The sequence below is a fragment of the Panthera uncia genome, chromosome B1 (genome assembly GCF_023721935.1).
Source record: "Panthera uncia isolate 11264 chromosome B1, Puncia_PCG_1.0, whole genome shotgun sequence".
NCBI classification, from domain to species: Eukaryota; Metazoa; Chordata; class Mammalia; order Carnivora; family Felidae; genus Panthera; species Panthera uncia.
The window spans coordinates 76975302-76997156 of NC_064811.1; the positions used below are offsets into that span (position 1 = coordinate 76975302).

Here is a 21855-nt window from a genome sequence, read left to right on the forward strand (position 1 = left end):
CTATTCTAAAAATGGCAACCTAGAATTCCATGCATGTACGTTCTTTCAGGTTTTTACTCTATCGAATTTAATTCATTCTTAGTTGAGATGAGTAAGCTTGAGTCATAATATTCACAGTGCCGTGCCTTTCCTATGAAAAAATTTCAATATAACTAGAGATGGAGTTAATGTATCCTATTATAAGACTATCTGTTCCCAAATCTGTTGCTTTAAGACCAAAAACTTGGTTTAATAAATTATTTGGTTCTATAAATACATACTAGGAAACTTGTAATCGTAGCAATCATTCTTTTTAGGGAAGATGAAGCTACTAATCATAGCTTTGTCAGTGCTATAAATATTCTCAAGGTAGTTGTGTTTTAACAAGCAAGGCAGGTAACACATTTTTCTCTATTTTAGATCAATTATCTTATGTGTTCAGCAGCTGCTAGTAGGAAATTTTCCCTAGCATATTAGTTTGGGGAGGAGAGATCCAATGTAATCAGATATCAACATTCAGTACTCCTTTTATTTAGCATTTATAAATGCATATTGCTTTTTATGACGCATATTGCTTTATTTGCTCATACTAAATATTATTTCTTTCATATCTGTAACATTTCTGTCTGGAGAGAACGCTGTGTGTGTGTGTGTGTGTGTGTGTGTGTCTGTGTGTGTCTGTGTGTGTCCGTGTGTGTGTGGGGCGGGGGGCAGACAGCCTTCATTCATCAGCCCCTTCACATGTCACCTCAGCTGCAGATGCCCCTTCGTCCAAAGCCACAGCTTCATGAGCTGCATACATGCAGTGAGCTGCCTGGAAGGAATGGGGGGAGTGAAAAGCCTGGTCGTTTCAGCCCAGGTAGGGACAACCTGGAAGGGTCATTCTAGATTGCAAATACCAATTTGGACCTGACTTGCATGGGTTCTTCTCACTTCTTATTCTCATCTTCCCTTCATTCTTTCTGTCTTTGTTGCTTCTAATCCCTTGAATTTTCAACCCAGATCACAAACAGCATTTAGGGAAATCATTAAAGTGAAAGATCAGGTTAGGGCAGCCTGCAAGGTGTATGGAAATCAAAAAGAGATACATTGGGGCGACTGGGTGGCTCAGTCGGTTAAGTGTCTGACTCGATTTCAGCTCAAGTCATGATCTCAGGGTTCATGGAATAGAGGCTCACATCGGGCTCTCTGCACTGACAACATGGAGCCTGCTTGGGACTCTCTCTCTCTCTGCCCCTCCCCCAGCTTGTGCATGCTCTCTCTCAAAATAAATAACAACAACAAAAAAAACCAGGGTAAATTTCTTTGCCTTGAGTGAAGGATGTTTATTTGGTGATCAGAAGCATTCTGGAAATAATGAATAGGTGAGGCTATTTAGACATCAAATATAGTCAAGGGTATATGAATCAATGAAAAGCTTCAAAGTAGAAAGTTAGGATGAACTCTGAGTAAATGTAATAAACTCTTGTAACTGGCAAGCAACACTTAATAAAATAACAATTTTGTATATTATAATTTTCCATGTGTAACATTTTAGAATAAAATATATTAGCCATTTAATAATCAATTACTTAATACATTTTATTTGAATACCTCTGCTCTTTTCTTCACACCCTTAAAAGTTTACCTTCTGTTTTCTCCTGAGGGAGATATTCCTGCTGAGTTGCCTTTGGGAACGTGTAGGGGGATAGTACAGATCTTCCAAGATCAGGAGGATGCTAGTGGGGGACTGAGGATGCTAAACTGTGTAATGCTCTGAATAATTTCACCGAATGAAGTGTGGTCCTTCCCCAAATGCCTGTGGTGTGCCAGTGAGAATGACCGGGCTGAGGGCAATTCCTCGCTCTCCCAAGATTTTCTTATTCCTTCCTATAACTCCAGCCACACAAACTCACCCACAGTGTACCACCTCCACTCTCCATAGTGACAGTAATCTTCTTTCTGAAGTAATATACTCTTTAATTTCTACCACTCCGTTCCTAATTTGTATTACGGGTATTTGTCTGTGTGTCAGAAATCTTCAGCTAGACTACGAGCTCTTTGAAGACAAGAGTCTTAGTATAATAATAAAAATTGGAAGGAAAAGTCATTCCGGTAGGCATGGTATATCTTTCTAGATGTAACTGTGACTGTGTAAGTAAGATCTATACATTCAATATATAAATAGATATTTAACAAAAATGTATATATAAATATAAATATATAAGTATACAAATACAGAAAATATACAAATGCAATTTGAAAGTAGGTGTTAGGATTGTAAGATTCATGTCTGGCAAATTAATTCTTAAGTTAGAAATATACTGGATTAGCTCAGGCTGCCACAACAAGATAGCACAGAGTAGGTAACTTAAATGACAGAAATTTATTTTCTAACAATTTTAGAAATTAGAAGTCCAAGACGAAGGTGCCACCAGGGTAGATTTCTGGTGAGGCTCTTCTGTCTGGCTTGCAGGTGACCACCTTCTCACGGTGTCCTCACATGGCCTTTTTTCTGTGGACACACAGAGAGAGAGCTCTGGTGTCTCCTCTTTCAATAACGATACTAGTCTTCTCGGATTAGGACCCCAGTGTTAAGAACTCCTTTAACCTTAAGTACCTTCTTAAAGGCCCTGTATCAAACTACTGTCACAATGGAGGGTTAGGGCTTCAACATACAAATTTGGGAGGGGGGGAACAATTCAGTCCATAATACATACCAGCTGCATTTCTATACTAATACTGATTTGACAGATTAGCATCTTAAAAAAAAGGTTATTCTTAAGTAGGGTCACTGACTTGGATGTGGTTTGAAGGATTGTTGTTATCTCTGTTGTAGTGTCTCTTTTTCTGTTTTGGGTAACAGCTGTTTGTCTCCATGCCCTGTATACCTAACTGGAATATGAGCTCTTTGAACACAAGAGTTACAGTGTCCCCACCATATTTGGCACAAGTTAGCACTAACGAATGGTTCCTAACATAAATGCATATTCTCCAATTTCCTAATTCTTGAATTTTAGGGAAATCGTTAAGAGCGTGGTATACATAACTTTTAACTGAATACAAATCAGATTTTTATAAAAAATCAAGACATTAATATCTGTATTGTAGGTAAAGTGGAATCAAAACTAAATTGTTTGAAAGAATTCTACCTTGGGCAGTCTGATTGGCGAGAGTTGATGCTTTCCCCCTGGTGTTATCTGTTTGATAAATGTTGTGGAAGGTACTTTTTAAATTTAAATGAACATTTGTGTCTTAATCCCTCTTCCTTTGTGTTTTTGATCTGTTTCAGCATGAATAGTTCAGTGACTCCTGTGATAAGACAATACATGACTCATTTTAGAAATGCATATATGAAATGCTTAGTCCTCTGACTGGAAAAACCAATAGACAGAATTTTATCATTCCTAAGGAAATGAAGAAGTTTGAAGTTGAGAGTCTAGTCTACAACATCAACTGAAAAGAAGCATCAGCTCTGTTATTAGCAACATATTAATAAATGGAAAACTCTTAATAATATGTGGCTTACCATAGTAGAGAATTATGGGAGGCCATAGAAAATTTCATTGGAAGATAACTTTAAAAAAACATATATACCTAAAATACATCATTGTGTCAGGCACCATACAGTTTATCTTAAGTTAAAGGGTGATTTTCTTGATCTCCCCATTTTTTTGGTTTCTACTATATAGTAAAATATTTATCTAATAAGTAGTTTTAAGATGTTCATGCTTATATAGGTCTATAAAAAGAAATAAAAAACAGCATTTTAGTTAGCAGAAAGATGTATAAAATTATCATGATCAACACATACTTTTACCATTCTTTTATCTCCCTTGCTTAAGTGATGGTAGGTTCTGATTTTTCATATATTATGGTTAAGAATAATGTGTGATATAGATTTCTAATTTTCAGAGACTCAGAGGAGGGAGGAGTAACTGCCTCTCCCTTTGGAAGGAAAATAGTCCAAACTCCAGTCACTGGTTACATTTCACAAAGCTGAAACAGTACTAGGGGGAGAATCCTGTTATGTATAAGCTGTCCCATAGCACTAAGTCATATCCATATGCTTTCTAGCTAAAGGTCATCAGAACAGATATTAAGTTACTTCTTGGATAGAAACCTATCTTTGTACATTCGTTGAAAATATAGCAAAAAAATTCATAATTATTTCCAAACATACTCTTTTTACAGCAGGTTTTTAAAAAATTTTAGTTTGTGCACAGATGTTCCTGTAACCCACATAAACTAGATTAGTGAAGAAACAGTTTGCTGACCTGAGCCTTGTCTTCCTTCAGTTGCTCTTTCACAAATATACTGGACTCCTGTAACATATCCTCCCCCCCTCCCCCAAGGTTTATTCATTTTTGAGAGAGAGAGAGAGTGCGAGCAGAGGAGGGGTAGAGTGAGAGGGAGAGAGAGAGAATCCCAGGCAGGTTCCTCACTGTCATCATAGAGGCTCATGCGGGGCTCCAACCCACGAACCCTGACATCATGACCTGAGCCGAAAGAAACCAAGGGTCAGATGCTTAACTGACTGAACCACCCAGGCCCCTCTGTTACATATCCTTTTTAAGACACATGTCGTTTCAGTAAATTATCTAATACTATTATTCTTCATAACCTATGCAAAGAAATCGGGAATCATTCCCTAGTTCTCATATTCCCGCATATTTTTATGAAGTGTAAGAATTAACAGGTGGATTTGCTCAAAAATACACAACGCAAAGGCTTCCACAACAGTCTAATTTTAGAAAATAAAAATAATAACAGCCAGATAAAATCTTTTAGCTGAGACCATCATATACTTTACTGCAAAGTATGTTCATCAACCTAGAAAATAGTCCATAGGTTTAAAAAAATGAGTATATAACCAAACACTAATTTTTGTCTATTGCAAAATATGGAACATTTGTAATTTCTCTCTTCATTTTCTACTGGTGGATTATACTGTCCTATGCAAATGCTGGTTTGGTGATTGCTGTATAATGTAAAGGTCGCCACCTATTGAATATAAGTAATTACTACACTTCAGTTCCTTGTGAGACTGGTACTTTAAGATCACTGAAGCAAGAAACAATAGTTTCTGTCTACTCTATGTATTTTCACACACAAATTGTTTATTTCTCTGTTTAATTATGGAAATACTTGTGTACGTTTTCCAAAAATAATTTGGGAAGACTACCACTTATAAAGTTTTTAAAGAAATAAAAATGAGTATTTGTAATACACAAAAATTCTTTCATAGTCCATATGTTCATTGTTGAAGGATATAAATGAGCAAACAAAAATCATCCAAATCCAGAGGTAAATACTGAAAAAGTTGTGGTTTATTTACATTCTGGGTAGAATTGAATGCATTAAGTTCCTTAGAAGTTTTATCAGCCCTCCAGTACTTCTCTAACAATGCTATTTGGATAAATCTTTCTGCTTCACTTTTAGAGAGGGAAATTATACAACAAAATTATTTTATTGAATTAAACTCGAAAGTAAAAGGAACGTAAGTTCTCGACTAAAAGTCAGTACTATTGAAGGCTCCTCCTGCAGTTTACTTTTTAATTTCAAAAAATGACACAACTTAAATTAATTTGATACTTTGATAATAGGCTGTCTTCATCCATGATGGAAGGCTTAATTGTCTATCCTTGGTCGCTATTCAATTTTACATATTTTAGTCATGTTGAAAGATCCAGAAGACCACATTTTTCTATCCTTACGTGAAGTTGTATTTTTTATGATAGTATGATTTTATAAAAGAAAATTGAAATAATGTATAACATAATGTATAAAATATAGGTATGGATATTTAGACATCTTAATTTTCCATTTCTTAGTCAAATTAAAGAGCTCTGATTTCAAATTAAATCTTAAAAGCAGTCTCAACTATGTCTCTCCTTTCATTTTTCTCTATTTTATGACTACGAACAGGTGTATGTTGAATGCTGCTGCTTGGCCAACTTTGTGATAGGTATTCATCTTCCAGTCACACCTAATTAATTACTCATGAAGAGTCTGTATTTATTTCTTTGAATAGAGCGTGTTAAAACTAAGATGAAATCTGTGCAATTTTTTGAGTTAGAGGTACATATTTATTTTGTCTTTTCATGTACTTTATTCTTTTTCCCAATATCCTAGTAATTCATAAGAAAAAACTGTTGACAGGGGTGCTTGGGTGGTTCAGTCAGTTAAGCGTCTGACTTCAGCTCAGGTCATGATCTTGTAGTTCACGAGTTCGAGCTCCTCATTGGGCTCTGTGCTGACAGCTCAGAACCTGGAGCCTGCTTCATATTCTGTATCTCCCTCTCTCACTGCCCTTCCCCCACTCACGTTCTGTCTCTCTGTCTCTCTCAAAAATAAATGAACATTAAAAAAGTTTTTAAAAACTATTGAGAATGAATTTCTGAAAGATATTAATGAGAAGTAAAGCTTTTATTTATTTTTGTATTAAATGTTTTTATTTACTTTGAGACAGAGAGAGAGAGAGAGAGAGAGAGAGAGAGAGAGAATAAGTGGGGGAGAGGCAGAGAGACAGAGAGAGAGAGAGAGAGGGAATCCCAAGCATGCTCTGTGGTGTCAGCTGGCACAGAACCTGACGAGGGGCTCAGTTTCATGAACCATGAAACCAAGACTTGAGCCTCAAGAGCCAGACACTTAACTGACTGAACTACCCAGGTGCCATGAGAAGTAACGCTTTTAAACAAACTTGCCACAAAGTTATCCTTTGTTTACCACAATGGAATCTAAGGTTTCTTATGAAAATCGGTAAATCTATTAGCAGAGATAGTGAAACAGTACCTCATGCATGTTAAGAAAATGTACATTCACACACACAAATACCACTTAAATATAAATACAGTATAAATAGAAGTAGAAATAAATTATTTAAATATAAATTTAAAACAGCCAGACATTAATTCAAGAGATAAAAAAGTGATGTTTTCTAGGGTTTCTGTAAATTAACAAATGCCCATTGTCAAAAGATACAAACAAGCAAACAAAAATCAGAGATAAATACTGAAAAAAAGTTTAGGTTTATTTACATTCCGGAGGGAATTAAAGTTTCAGGTAGTAAGGGATTCTAGAGGCATATGGGTAGTTCAGTTGGTTGAGCATCCAACTCTTGATTTCTGCTCAGGTCATGATCTTAACGGTTCGTGAGTTCGAGCCCCATGTTGGGCTCTGCACTGACAGCACGGAGCCTGCTTGGAATTCTCTCTCTCTTCTCTCTCCCCCTCCCCTGCTCTCTCTTTCTGTCTCTCAAAATAAATAACATTAAAAAAAAGGAAAGGGATTCTAGGTGAGCTCTTGGTAGTCTTGTTTTTCTCAATGATTTATCACTCAAGTATTGAGACAACTTACAGATGAGATTTGCTGAGTAATGCTATATGCATAAAAATAAGTCCTGGAGAGTAGGAAAGAAAATAGAAGACTTGAACAGGTAAATGTAGTACTGATTTTCAAAAAAGATAAAAACTTCGGAACTATAAACTAGTTTGAACTTGAGGTCACGTGGAAAAAAATCTGGGAGGCTTTTTTTTTTTTAGATTCTCAAGATTCCTCACTTACGTACAATACCCAGTGCTTATCCCAACAAGTACCCTTCTCAATGCCCATCATCCCTATTCCCCATCCCCATCAACCCTCTGTTCTTGTTTTTAAGAGTCTCTTATGGTTTGTCTCCCTCTCTGTTTGTACCTTATTTTTCCTTCCCTTCCCCTGTGGTCATTTGTTAAGTTTCCAAATCCCACATATGCGTGAAATCATAGGGTATCTGTCTTTCCCTGACTGACTTACTTCACTTAGCATAATACCCCCAGTTCCATCCGCGTTGTTGCAAATGGCAAGATTTCATTCTTTTTCATCACTGAGTAGCTTTCCATTGTGTATATATACCACCTCATCTTTATCCATTCATCAGCGGATAGATGTTTGGACCTTTGCATAATTTGGCTATTGTTGATAGCGCTGCTATAAACATTGAGGTGCATGTGCCACTTTGGATCAGTAGAACTCCGGTGTCCTTTGGATAAATTCCTAGTAGTGCAATTGCCTGGTCATAGGGTAAATTCTATTTTTAATTTTTTGAGGAAACTCCATACTGTTTTTCCAGAGTGGCTGCACCAGTTTGCATTTCCACCAACAGTGCAAGAGGGTTCCTCTTTCTTCACTGTTGTTTCCTGAGTTGTTAATTTTAGGTACTATGACCACTGTGAGGTGGTATCTCAATGTGGTTTTGATTTGTATTTCCCTGATGATGAAGATGTTGAGCATCTTTTCATGTGTCTGTCTGGCAGCTGGGTGTCATCTTTGGAAAAGTGTCTATTCACGTCCTCTGCCCATTTCTTCACTGGATTATTTGTTTTTTGTGTGTTGAGTTTGTTCTTTATAGATTTTTAATACTAACCCTTTATCCAATATGTCGTTTGCAAATATCTTCTCCCATTCTGTCGGTTCCCTTTTAGTTTTATTAATTGTTTCCTTTGCTGTGCAGAAGTTTTTTTATTTCAGTAGGTCCCAATAGTTCTTTTTTTTCTTTTTTAATGTTAATTTATTTTTGAGAGAGACAGAGAGACAGAGTGTGAGTGGGGGAGGGGCAGAGAGAGAGGGAGACACAGAATCTTAAGCAGGCTCCAGGCTCTGAGCTGTCAGCACAGAGTCCAACACAGGGCTTGAACCCATGAACTGTGAGATCATGACCTGAGCTGAAGTCAGACACTCAATCAACTGAGCCACCCAGATGTTCCCCAGTACATTTTTACTTTTGTTTCCCTTGCCTTCAGATTTGTGTTGAGTTACAAGCTGCTGCAGTCGAGGTCAGAGAGGTTGCTGCCTTTTTCTCCTGTAGGATTTTGATGGTTTCCTGTCTCACAGTTAGTCTTTCATCCATTTTGAATTTATTTTTGTGTATGCTGTGAGAAAAGTGGTCCAATTTCATTCTTCTGCATGTTGCTGTCCAGTTCTCCCAGGACCATTTGCAAAAGAGACTTTTTTCCCAATGGATGTTCTTTTCTGCTTTGTCAGAGATTAGTTCGCCATATATTTTTGGGTCCATTTCTGGGTTCTCTGTTCTATTCCATTGGTCTATGTGTCTGGTTTTGTGCCAGTACCATACTGCCTTGATGATTGTAGCTTTGTAATATAGGCTAAAGTCCGGGATTGTGATGCCTCCAGCTTTGATTTTCTTTTTCAACATACTTTGGCCATTCAGGGTCTTTTCTTCTAGCTCTGGGAAGAATGCTGGTGCTATTTTGATTAGGATTGCATTGAATGTGTAGATTGCTTTGGGTAGTATCAACATTTTAATATTATTTGTTCCTCTGATCCATGAGCATGGAATGTTTTTCCATTTCTTTGTGTCTTCTTCAATTTCTTTCATAAGCTTTCTATAGTTTTCAGCGTTCAGATCTTTTATCTCTTTGGTTAGGTTTATTCCTAGGTATTTTATGGTTCTTGGTGCAATTGTAAATGGGATTGATTCCTTGATACCTCTTTCTGCTACTTCATTATTTGGTGTATAGAAATGCAACCAATTTCTGTGCATTGATTTTTTTATCCTGCGACTTTGCTAAATTCATGTATCCACTCGGGCAGTTTTTTGGTGGAGTCTTTCAGGTTTTCCATGTACAGTATCATGTCCTCTGTGAAGAGTGAAAGTTTGACTTCTTCTTTGCTAATTTGGATGCCTTTTATTTTGTTTTGTTGTCTAATTGCTGAGGCTAGGACTTCCAATACTATGTTAAACAGCAGTGGTGAGAGTGGAGATCCCTGTAGTGTTCCTGATCTGAGGGAGAAAGCTCTCAGTTTTTCCCCATTGAGGGTGATTATTAGTTGTGGTCTTTCATATATGGCTTTTATGACGTTAAGATATGTTCCTTCTATCCCGACTTTCTTTAGAGTTTTTATTAAGAAAGGATGCTGTATTTTATCAAATGCTTTTTCTGCATCTATTGACAGGATCATATGGTTCTTATCCTTTCTTCTATTAGTGTGATGTATCACCTTGATTGATTTGCAAATAATGAGCCAGCCCTATAGCTCAGCAATGAATTCCACTTGATCATGGTGAATAATTCTTTTAATATACTGTTGAATTCAATTTGCTAGTATCTTCTTGAGAATTTTACATCCATGTTCACCAGGATTAATGGCCTGTAATTCTCCTTTTTAGTGGGGTCTTTGTCTGGTTTGGGAATCAAGGTAATGCTGGCTTTATAGAATGAGTCTGGAATCTTTCCTTCTGTTTCTGTTTTTTGGAACAGGAGAAGAATAGGTATTAACTATTAAATGTCTGGTAGAATTCCCCTGGGAAGGCATCTGGCCCAGGACTCTCATTTGCTAGGAGATATTTGATAACCAATTCAATTTCTTCACTGGTTATATGTCTGTTCAAATTTTCTATTTCTTCCTGTTAGAGTTTTGGTAGCGTGTCTAGGAATTTGTCCATTTCTTCCAGATTGTCCAGTTTGTTGACATATAATTTTTCATAGTATTCTCAAATAATTGTATTTCTGTAGTGTTTGTTGTGATCTCTCCTCTTTCATTCTTGATACCTATTTGGGTTCTCTCTCTTTTCTTTTTGGGCAGTCTGGCTAGGGGTTTATGAATATTGTTTATTCTTTGAAGAAACCAGCTCTTAGATTCATTAATGTGTTCTTTTTTTTTTTTGGATTCTATATTATTTATTTCTGCTCCAGTCTGTATTATTTCTCTTTTTCTGCTGGATTTGGGCTTTCTTTGCTGCTGCCTTTATAGCTCCGTTAGGTGCAAGATTAGGATGTGTATTTGGGACCTTTCTTGCTTCTTGAGATAGACCTGAATTGCAATGTGTTTTCCTCTTGGGACTTCCTTTGCTGCATCCCAAACGGTTTGGACTGTCGTGTATTCATTTTCATTTGCTTCTATATATTTTTTAATTTCTTCTTTAATTTTCTCGCTGACCCATTCATTCTTTAGTGGGATGTTCTTTTACCTCCATGTATTTGGGAGCTTTCCAAATTTTTTCTTGTGGTTGATTTCAAGTTCCGTAGCATTGTGATCTGAAAATATGCATGGTCTGATCTCGATCTTTTGTACTTGTTGAAGGCTGATTTGTGACCCAGTATGTGATCTATTTTGGAGAATGTTCCATGTGTACTCGAGAAGAATGTGTATTCTGCTGCTTTTGGATGAAAAGTTCTGAATATATCTGTTAAGTCCATCTGGTCCAAGAGGTCTTTCAGAGCCATTGTTCCCTTACTGATTTTCTACCTAGAGGATCTGTCCATTGCTATAAGTAGAATATTAAAGTCCCCTACAATCATGGTACAATTATCTGTACATTCGTTTATGTTTGTTATTAATGATTTATATATTTGGGTGTTACATGTTGTGGGTGTAAACATTTACAATTGTTAGCTCTTCCTTTTTTAAAATGTTTTATTTATTTCTGAGAGCAAGAGCGACAGAGTATGAGTGGGGGAGAGGCAGAGAGAGGGAGACACAGAATCCAAAACAGGCTCCAGGCTCTGAGCTGTCAGTGCAGAGCCTGACATGGGACTCAAACTCACAGACTGTGGGATCATGACCTGAGCCGAAGTCAGATGCTTAAGCAAATGAGCTAGCCAGGTGCCCCAATTGTTAGCTCTTCTTGATGCATAGATCTCTCAATCATGATATAATGCCTTTCTGCATCTTTTGTTACAGTCTTTGTTTTAAAATCTAATCTGTCTGATACAAGTATGGCTACTCTGGCTTTCTTTTGCCATCCAGTAGCATGATAGATGGTTCCCCATCCCCTCACTTTCAATCTGCAGGTGTCCTCAGGTATAAAATGAGTCTCTTGTAGGCAGCATATAGATGGATCCTGTTTTTTTTATCCATTCTGATACCCTATGTCTGTTGAGTGGAGCATTTAGTCCATTTACGTTCAGAGTGATTATTCGAAGATACGGATTTAGTGTCATTGTGTTGTCTGTAGGTTTTGTTCTTGTGTTAGTCTCTGGTCCTTTGTAGTCTTTGCAGCATTCCACACACAGAGACCCCCTTAGGATATCTTGCAGGGCTGGTTTAGTGGTCATGAACTGTGTTAGTTTTTGTTGGCCTGAGAAAGTTTTTCTCTCTCCTTATATTCTGAACGACAGCCTTGCTGCATATTCTTCCTGTTCAGCTCATTGAACATTTCCTGCCATTCCCTTCTGGCCTGCCAGGTTTCAGTGGAAGGGTCTGCTACTACCTTTATATGTCTACCCTTGTAGGTTAAGGGCTATTTGTCCCAACTGCTTTCAGAATTCTCTATCTTTGTAGTGTGCCAGTTTCACTATGATATGTTGTGGTGTTGACCTGTTTTTGTTGATTTTGAAGGGAATTCTCTGTGCCTCTTGGACTTGGATACCTGGCTCCTTCCCCAGATTAGGGAATGTCTCAGCTATAATTTTTTCAAATAGACCTTCTGCCCCTTTCTCTCTCTTCTTCTTCTAGAACTCTTGTGATACGGATATTGTTTTGTTTTATTGTATCACTTAGGTCTGTAATGCTCCCCTTGTGATCTAGTAATTTCCTTTCGCTCTTTTTTTCAGCTTCATCATTTCCCATAATCTTATCTTCTGTTTCACCTATTTCGCTTCTCTGGTTCTTTCATCCTTGCTGTCACTGCATCTAGTTTATTTTGCATCTCATTTATAGCATTTCTTAATTCGTTGTGACTATTTCTTAGGTCTTTGATCTCTGCAGCAACAGATCCTCTGTTGTCTTCTGTGCTTTTTTCAAGCCCAGCTATTAGTTTTATGACTATTATTCCAAAGTCTTGTTCAGATATATTGTTTGTGTCTCTTTTGAGCAATTCTCTGGCTGTCATTTTTTTCCTGGAATTTCTTTTGAGGAGAATTCTTCCATTTCATCATTTTGGCTGAGTTTCTGTCTTTTACATGTTTTAATAGCTTGTTATGTGTCCTGCACCTAAGAACACTATTAAAGAGGGCCTGGCACTTCAGGAAGCGTTTTTGGAGTGTGTTGTGTGCAGTCTGTTGTTGTGTATATGACTGCTCTGTCCCACTGGTCATTCTTGTACAGAGCTTCTCCTTACTCGTAGTGGTGGATTGTTTATGCCTTCCACACCAGGTGTGCTTTGATTTGTTTGTTGAAGTAACCCAGGAAAAAAGGAAAAGGCAGGGGACCTGATCCCATACAAAGAGAGAAATGAAAGGGACAAAAACAAAAACAAAAAGACGAAGCAGAGGATCAAAGGAACTATGTGTCTTAATCCAGAGAGAGAGAAAGGAAAATAAAGAAGAAAGAGATATAGAAAAGGTGTAAAAATAAGAGTGAAAACGCCTGATTAAACAAAGAAACAAAGCAGAGATAGAAAGAACATAAATACGCACATATAATTAGAATTGACCAAAACTCAAATCAGAAACTATGAGCCTGATTCCAAAGGAAAAAATGAAGAGGGTAGAAAGAAAAAAAGGAGAAAAGAGAAGGAAAGAAAGGAAAACAAAAGAACAGCAGACTAACATACAAAACTGCAGGACAGTTGTCTGTTGGTGCCTGGGACTGTGCTGGTCAGGAGGAGAGGCCTTTGGGTCACTCAGTGTCAATCCCGCTCCAGTAGATAAGCAGTTACTGGGCACGGAGGGGTGGGGTTTGGTGCAATCAGGTCCCGCCTCCACTGGGGGCTGCTGTCCTGTTCCCTGAAGTGCCACCATGTTGGTGATGGGGGGAGAAATGGCAACACCCCCGTCTCTCCTCCCCAGACCAGGTGTCTCAAACCACACTCTTCTGGCAGCCCTCACAGAGCAGCACAGGCGGCTGGCTTGCCCTGCTTCACAGTCTCCCCCGCATCTTCTAGGCACTCGGCTGGGATTCAAACAACAATGTCTTAAAGAGTCGCACACCACCGGGACCCAGTTCTGGAGTAGCGCCATTCCACCCTGCTGATATCGCTGGTGCCTGCAGGGTCTTCTGCCCTTGGTGTGGGCAATAAACCCTCTTCCCACAGTACTTGAGGGAGGGGACCGTTCTCTCCCAGTGCTCCCCTGAGATCACTACAGTACCCCAGGGGCTGGCTTCCAGGTGGTGGCTCCCCTCCCCGACAGGCACACGCACATGGCAGTCAGGCACTTTTGAAAACTCCCCATCTTTGGCTCCTAAGGCTGTTTGCAAAGTAGAGACTGCAACTCTCTGTATTTCTCATTCCCCATTCCGTGGTCTGGAGAAGTTCTTCCCTTGGCCTAACTCAATACCATGACCCACAGCTTCTCTTTCTCTCCCTTTTGTCTCTCCACAGAAGAGGATCCCTCCCCTCTGTGCCTGTGCCGTTTTATCTCCCCAATTCGCATACATGCACCTCTGTGCCACCAAGCCATCTCCCTCCACAGATAGATTTCTTGGGGTTCCAAGCTGACCTCAATACAGCCAGGTTTGAGGGACTAGGGAAATCCCATTCCCCATACCTCTCCGCCATCTTAACTCCTCCTGTCCTAGGAGACATTTGTAAAGCCTTGCTAGTGAGCACTCAGAAAAGGACAGAATTGCCAAGACCCAGAATTAAGACCTCAAGAAACAAATCACAGCCAACTTAACACATTTTCAATAAATTGCGGGAAATGTTAATTTTAACAAGTCATGAAAGAAGGGCTTTTTAAGGTACCACTGAATTTAATGAGGTTAATGATTATCAAATTTTTAGATTCATAATAGTTGAAGGAATTGAATCAAAAGATATTGTTTTAAAGCACGAGGACTTGAATGAGGACTTCTACAGCTTGCTGCCTAAATTTGTGGGTATCATGAGGTCGAGAGGTATGGCTCACTTATACCTTAACCAGAAAATGGACCAAATGTAGTAGAAAAAAAGAACAAGAAACTTAATATGGTTATGTGCAGTTTAGACGAAATAATTTTGCTCTTCTGGGAGAGAATTTGTGATAGGGGATGGATAAGGTTAGCAAAAGCAAATATAAAAATATTAGGGATTTTAGAAGAAAATAAACCCTATAAAAGTTAGTCGTGTCATATGGTTCCTAAAATTATAAAGCAAGCAATAGTTTGATTCTACACTTGTAAAATCTCACCATCTCACCTGTCATATTTAATCCTTGGGATTAATGTCTGACAATTATGTAGGTAATCCCAAGAAAGTCATTTGAAAAATCCTGGGACAATTAAGCTGTGTGGGTCAGAGGCAGATATGAGTGATTGATTTCACCTGATAATATGGACTGTTTCCTTAACCTAAATCTACAGCTGTGTCTTCTTCTTTTCCAAACATTCTCACTTAGTCTCAGGCTTTAGTGATCCCAGCTAATGTTTATTACATACACATATAATAAACCCAGCAAGTGTTTGTGAAGTACTTATTGTGTGTCACTCCCTATTATAGATGCTTGGTTTATAACAGAGGCAAGGTTCTGTCATGGACTTACAGTCTAATGGAGCAGATATGCAAAAAAAAGCAAATAAACAATAAAATTTTATGTTATGATGTTATTCTGTAAAGAAATAATATAGGACAATATGACAAGTATAATGAGGGAAAGAGAGGAGTGAAGTCATTAGACACTAGTTAGGGAAAAAGAAGGCGTTTGAGTTGAAACATGAATGACCTGAAGGCGTTAGCCATGCAAATATGGAGGAGATAGGCTCTGTAGGCAGAGGGAATAGCAAGTGCAAAGGCCCTGAGACAGGATTCAGCATGGTGTGTTTAAGGAACTGAAAGAGATCCACTGTGACTAGGGCATTTTGTTTGTTTGTTTTGTTTTGTTTTAATGTTTATTTTTGAGAGACACACACACACACACACACACAGAGCGCAAGTGGGGGAGGGACAGAGAGAGAGACACACAGAATCTGAAGCAGGCTCCAGTCTCTGAGTTGTCAGCACAGAGCCCAACATGGGGCTCGAACTCACAACCAGTGAGATTGTGACCTGAGCCAAAGTCGGAAGCCCAACCAACTGAGCCACCCAGGCGCCCTGGGGCATTGTTAATAAAGGAGAGAGAGATGAGAGATTGAGTGAGGTAGTCAGAAACCAGATCATTTTTTGCCTTGTAAGTTGTGTTAAGGGATTTAGATTCTTATCCCAGTTAATCAGAAAGCCCAATATAGGATTTTAATCATAAAGAGATCATTCTGAATACTATGTAAAATTGATTGTGAGGGAGAAATAATGAACATAGCAGACTAGTTATGTGAATTCCCTTAGTTCAGGCAAGAGATGATAGGAGCTTAGGCCAAGGAGGTATTAATGGAGAGTGAGAGAGTTGGATGGGTGTATATTTTAGAGGAGTGCTGACAAGAGTGTAGAAATACTGAGGGGCAGGGGTTGATGGATAGAGAAATGCTGCTAAGATTGTGTGAATTTGGTAAAGATTAATTTAGTTGGTAAGAGTCCGTGGTAAATGTCAGTTCAGTATAGTAAAGAAGCTAATAGACTCAAGATGTAGAGGAGTAAGTTACAAAACAAAGAGGTGCTTAAAATCCAGAATTTAGGTGTATTATTCTTTTTGATGAAAAATAGAGGCTATGAATTCTGGAGTGCATGGCTGAGATATTCCAGGCCTAAGATTTAGCCTTAGAAGAATTATCAATGAAGTGAAGAAGCCAAAGAATTTAGCCATCAGGTTATTCAGTGATTCAACATGACAGCACTAAAGTCAAGATTGTTGGGATGAGGTAAAGAGGAAGACAGTGAGTCAGGCTTCTAGGAATAGCCAGTAAAATAGTACTAAAGACAGGCAAGTGTGTACGATTGAGGTACAGAAGACAGGAGAAGAGAAGGAGTGGTCAGCTGGGTTTCATACCAAGACTAAGTAAAATGAGGAATGTACTCAAAAAGACAAAACTGTACGATTCTACCTATATGAGGTATTAAAGAAGATTCACAGAACAGAAAGTAGAGTGGTGGTCGCCAGGGGGTTGGGGGGGAGGGAAGAGGAGTTGTTCAATGGCTATAGTTCAAGATTTGCAAGATAAAAATGTTCTAAAGGTCTATTTCACAATGAATATACTTATGACTAATGAACTGCATGTACACTTAAAAATGGTTAAGAAGGTAGTTTTATGTTGTGTTTTTTACCACAATAAAAAGAAAATGAGGAACACAAACTGTCAACTGAATTTAGCCACAGAGAGATCATTAGTTACCTTGACAAAAATACGGTTTTATAAAGCTTGGAGGATGAGGCCCACTTGAGGTGGTTAAAGAGTGACAGGCAGGTGAGGAAATGGAGACAGAGTTGCTGGAGTGAAACTATCATTCAGCTTGACTTTTAATAAGAATAGGAAAATGGAAGGGAAAGGTAGTTTTGTTGTTCATATGTTTTATTATTATTTTTTTAGGAGAAATTACTCTATAATTGGGCTTTTGGTGTTTTGTTTCCTTTGCAAAAAGGCGATTTTATAGTGGTTTTGAATGGGGACTCAAAGCATGCAGTGGAGAGGGAGATGGAAAATGCAAAGGAAATATATCAATTGAAGCCCCTGAGAAAAAGGGAGGAGGTGGAATACACAGCATAAGGATCTTGCATTTGGGTAGTTGTCAGGACTGGGGCAAAGAAAGAGAGGTCCATTCCCTGGTCCTGCAGAATGGTAAATTAGTAGGATGAGCAGCCTCACACCTGGACAAATTGTTAGCATGGGTCCCCATTAGAAAGCATGGAAAGAGACAATGTTGAAACTATGCAAAGAAAGACACAATTGATGAGAAAGATAATGCGCAAATGGCTCTTTGTTCAGTTTTCCTAAGAAAAGCAGGCTAAAAGGCTGCAAGCCCAACTCTTCAGACATACCTGGGAAGGATTTAAGTCTTCATACCTCTCTCTGGTAAGAAATGAAAACTCAAGTAACAGACAAAGCAGGAAGTTTGGCTGCTGCAGAGGTGACATGAATTAGAGCTTCCTCCCAATCCTAAAAGGGATAAATATTAGGGGATGGCAGAATTAGAGTAGATACTGATGTCTGTTCCATATTAAATGAGGTAGTTCAAGATTTTCTTAAGTCTAGTAGTTTTAGAGGTTGGCTAAGCAAAGAAATAGGTGTGCATAACTCATGGGAAACCTGCCAAGTGCATTTGTTTGGCAACTTGGAAATCTGGCTTTAGAAGATATTTCATGAATTATGTGAAGTTTATTCTCAATTGGCGCTCATTTTTCCGATCAGCACATTTCATGGAGGTATTGGAAGACCTCCACCTTATCCCCTTTCTTTCCTGTCCTCATTAATATAGTCATATGTAGACATTGATAATTCTTTATGTTTTCTCTTTTTCTTCTAGACTACTGATAGTTCTTTATGTTGTAAAGGGCATTTTTAAAGATACTTTTAGAGGTCTAGTAATTTCTTAGATGATGTGACCCTTCTTGCTTAGGCAGTATTATAGTACCTGTTTAACCTGATTGCTGTATAGTCTTTAGAAGGTACAAGTATTTTCTAAGAAATATATGTATATTGTAAGTGACTTCTGTATTTGAAAACAGTAAGTTTCATTCATGCATTTATTCAACAAACATTTATTGTTTACATTGTGGTAAGCACTTCACTTATACCAGTAAACATAATGGTCCCTAACCTCAGGAAGCTTCTAATTTAATGAAGGAATCCAGATTTAAACAAATAACCCCACAGACTATATGATTTCATTAGTAACAAGTTCTGTGAAGAAAAAGTACAGGGTATTTTGAAAGCATAGGACCTGGGCAACCTAAGGTGATTTGGGGAATTATTGAGACCTCCCTGAGAAGGTGACATTTAAACTGAGGCCAGAAGCACGCTTAGGAATTAGCCCAGTGAAGGTATGGTAGAGAGGTAGGTATAGAAAGTGAGTGGTAGCAGACTGTGCAGAGGCCTAGAGGTGGGGAGAAACTTGGCCTTTCTCAGGAAGAGAGGAAAAAGCAGTTGGATTGGAGCAGGGCAGAAAGGAAGAGCTCTTACTGGAGAACAGGGAGCCCAAAACCACAGGTGTCTTTAGAGCAGTGCTGCTCAGCAACAGACAGGGTCAGATTTGTGTTGTTAAAAGTTTACTCTGGTAGCTGTGTAGAGATGTTATCTCTAGGACAGGGGTCAGCAAGCTGTTTTTGTAAAGATCCAGATAGATAGTAAATATGTTAGGTTTTGTGAGCCACCTGGCCTGTCACAGCTGCTAACCTGTGTGTGTAGTGTAAAAGCAGCCCTAGACATAGGTAAATGAGAGAACCTGGCTGCTTTCCATAAAGCTTTATTTAAAGCTCATTAAAACTATCTGAGAGCTGAAGTTTGAATTTCATGTAATTTTCATGTATCATGGAATGTTATTATTCTTTTCAGTTTTTTGAAATGTTCTTAATGTTCATGATTTTGAGAAAGACAGAGTGCTAGTGGGGAGGGGCAGAGAGAGAGGGAGACACAGAATCTGAAGCAGGCTCCAGGCTCTGGGCTGTCAGCACAGAGACCCACGTGGGGCTCAAACACGTGAACTGTGAGATCATGCATGACCTGAGCCGAAGTTGGATGCTTAACTGACTGAGCCACCCAGGTGCTCCTTCTTTTCTTTAAAATAAGAAAAACCATTTAGGGGCTCCTGGGTGGCTCAGGTAGTTGAGCATTTTGATTTTGGCTCAGGTCATGATCTCACAGTTCAGGAGTTTAGCCCCACATTGGGCTCTGTGCTGACAGTGCGGAGCCTGCTTGGGATTTTTTTCTCTCTGCCTCTCCCCGACTCGTGCGCTCTCTTTCTCAAAATAATAAATTTTTAAAAAATTATAAAAAGCATTTTAAAATATGAAAACCACTCTTAATTTATTTGGTCCGATAGTCATGGTTTGCTGACCCCTGGTATAGGATTTACAGTTCTTATTTAACATCTCTACTCTGTCTCTTAAATGATACTTAAATTCTACCATGACATTTTTCTTCAGTTGTCTACCTTGTTTTTCAACACTCTGGTAAAGGTATGACCAATGCTAAATAAAAAGTGGGAATATAACCTCTCTCCCTTTCTATTTCTGTCTTAGTGTTCCATTTTCTATTCTGAAAATCCATGTAACACGACTGACCTCTATTTTTTTTTATTCACAGGCTCTTTTTTTTTTTTTTTTTAAACAATGGGCAATTTTGTATTTCTCCTATTTATTTTTTCTTCCCAAAGTGTTACACATTGTGCTTTCTTCTTTCAAGCCTCACACTGAATTTTTCATTTTTTTTTTTTAACCTGGTGATAGTTCTTCTAAAATTCAATTCTGGCATTCAGAAGAAAAAATGGTATGGACAGGAGAAAAACAAAGTAAAAAATAAAGCAACAAAATTGCATGCAAGTATTTGTTGTGTGAATGGATAAAATACCTTGTTTCCATGGAGATAAACATCTGTGTAATTCCAGATCTGCAAACACAGCATTCTGACTTGATAGGATGTTTTCAGTTGCTTTCTTGCAGTGCCCTACTCAGACAGCCACCCCACAAGATGCTGGAAAGTATTATGTAGTGGAAATAGTACAGACAGACCTGGTTCAAATTCCACCTGACCCTTACTAGGTATATGATATTGGGCAACTGAATTAATTTTGTGGAGCCTAACTTCCCTGAAGCATGCAAAGTACATAGTCTTTTGTACTTTGTATTGGATACCTACATAGTACATAATACACAGTGTTGGGACTAGGTGTGTGGGAATTCCCATCCACCTTTCTCCCACACGGAGGTAGCCATGTTAAAAAAAATGGGGGATGGGGACAGCCTCTGTTTGGTGATGGTGAGGATGTTGGTTTTGGTTTTAACTTTTTGCAGATACGAAGTTAAAGAACAAAAGCTGGAGTTTTTCCCAAATGGAGCCAGTGTACTTAAAAGGTGGATAGATGATAAGTGTCTGTACTTTTCCTTAATATTTCCTTTGCCTTGCTTATTTTGCTTCTGAAAACTTAGGTTTGACAGTTCTTGGGAAGACCTACCTAGGAGTGGACCTCCCCCACCTGCAGCACCTCAGGTTTTACATATTGGTAGCCAAGTAGCCACACTCTCCAAAGTGACTACATATTCTAGGTAGAGTTTTTTTTTTTCCTTTTTGGTATGTCTAAATTTTAATGCTGATGGGTGCAATTAAATACTAAAATGGACTAAAAGGGAACAAGTGATCGTAGATTACAGAACTGACATCATTAATATATACACAAGAAAGCTTGGCGCTCAGCTGTGGAACACCGCTTTACATTGATTTTATGTTTCTCTCTCTTTTTCTCTCTCTTGTTCAGATTCAAACATAAATATAGAGTTAGGGTCTATGCCTTCTATTTATTCGTTGTGATTTGGAAAGTCAGCTCCCTTGAGTTTGTTATAAGTCTACTGAATTAGAGCATCACTTCTAAAACAGGAGCACTAGAGATCTTATGTTCTGGGTGCCCACACGTATTCTAAAGATATTGAGGTTACTTGTAAGATTGTACAGGACTGCACTCATGCTAAGTCCTTTTATATGAATATTTATGATACAATGCCATGAAAGAAATTCATTACAGTTTCCTTTTCTTTTTTAAACAGACTTAAGTTTCTTATTATTCTCCATTACTTCCCCCAAATAGTACCCATTGCCTGAAAGATGCAGAGTAATCGAGAAATTCACAATTGAGGCATTTGGTAACTTGATTCGTCCACATTGCATGACACTCATGTTACCCTACTCTGACACTAATAGCATCATTCTTTTCTCTTTCTCGCCCCATTCTTTCTTTTCTAGCCATTCACGACAGTTGCTAAAACATAGCGCTACAGTTCAATTAAATTATAGGCTTGGGAAAACATTATACTTAAACAACTCTGTATAATTTTTAAAAATGGCTTGCCACTGCTCTTTAATTTGCTTTCTAACGGTTTGTAAAGTTATAGCCAGTGAAACTAGGAATAATGGATTATCAAATCCTTCCAACAAGGAGAAAAGACAGTTTCAGACACCTGA

The 21855-nt window shown here is 38.3% G+C and overlaps 1 protein-coding gene across 5 annotated transcripts in view; it reads left to right on the forward strand.

Annotated features, from left to right (window-relative positions):
• PDLIM5 (PDZ and LIM domain 5) overlaps positions 1–21855 on the forward strand; it is a 218408-nt gene that overhangs the window by 138245 nt on the left and 58308 nt on the right. The window contains exon 9 of one of the 5 annotated variants that reach the window (XM_049630892.1): positions 20829–20945. The exons of the other annotated variants lie outside the window; for them this stretch is intronic. Within the exon in view, the coding sequence (XP_049486849.1) occupies positions 20829–20945 (117 nt within the window). The remainder of the gene's footprint in view (positions 1–20828; positions 20946–21855) is intronic. 5 annotated transcript variants of the gene reach the window in all.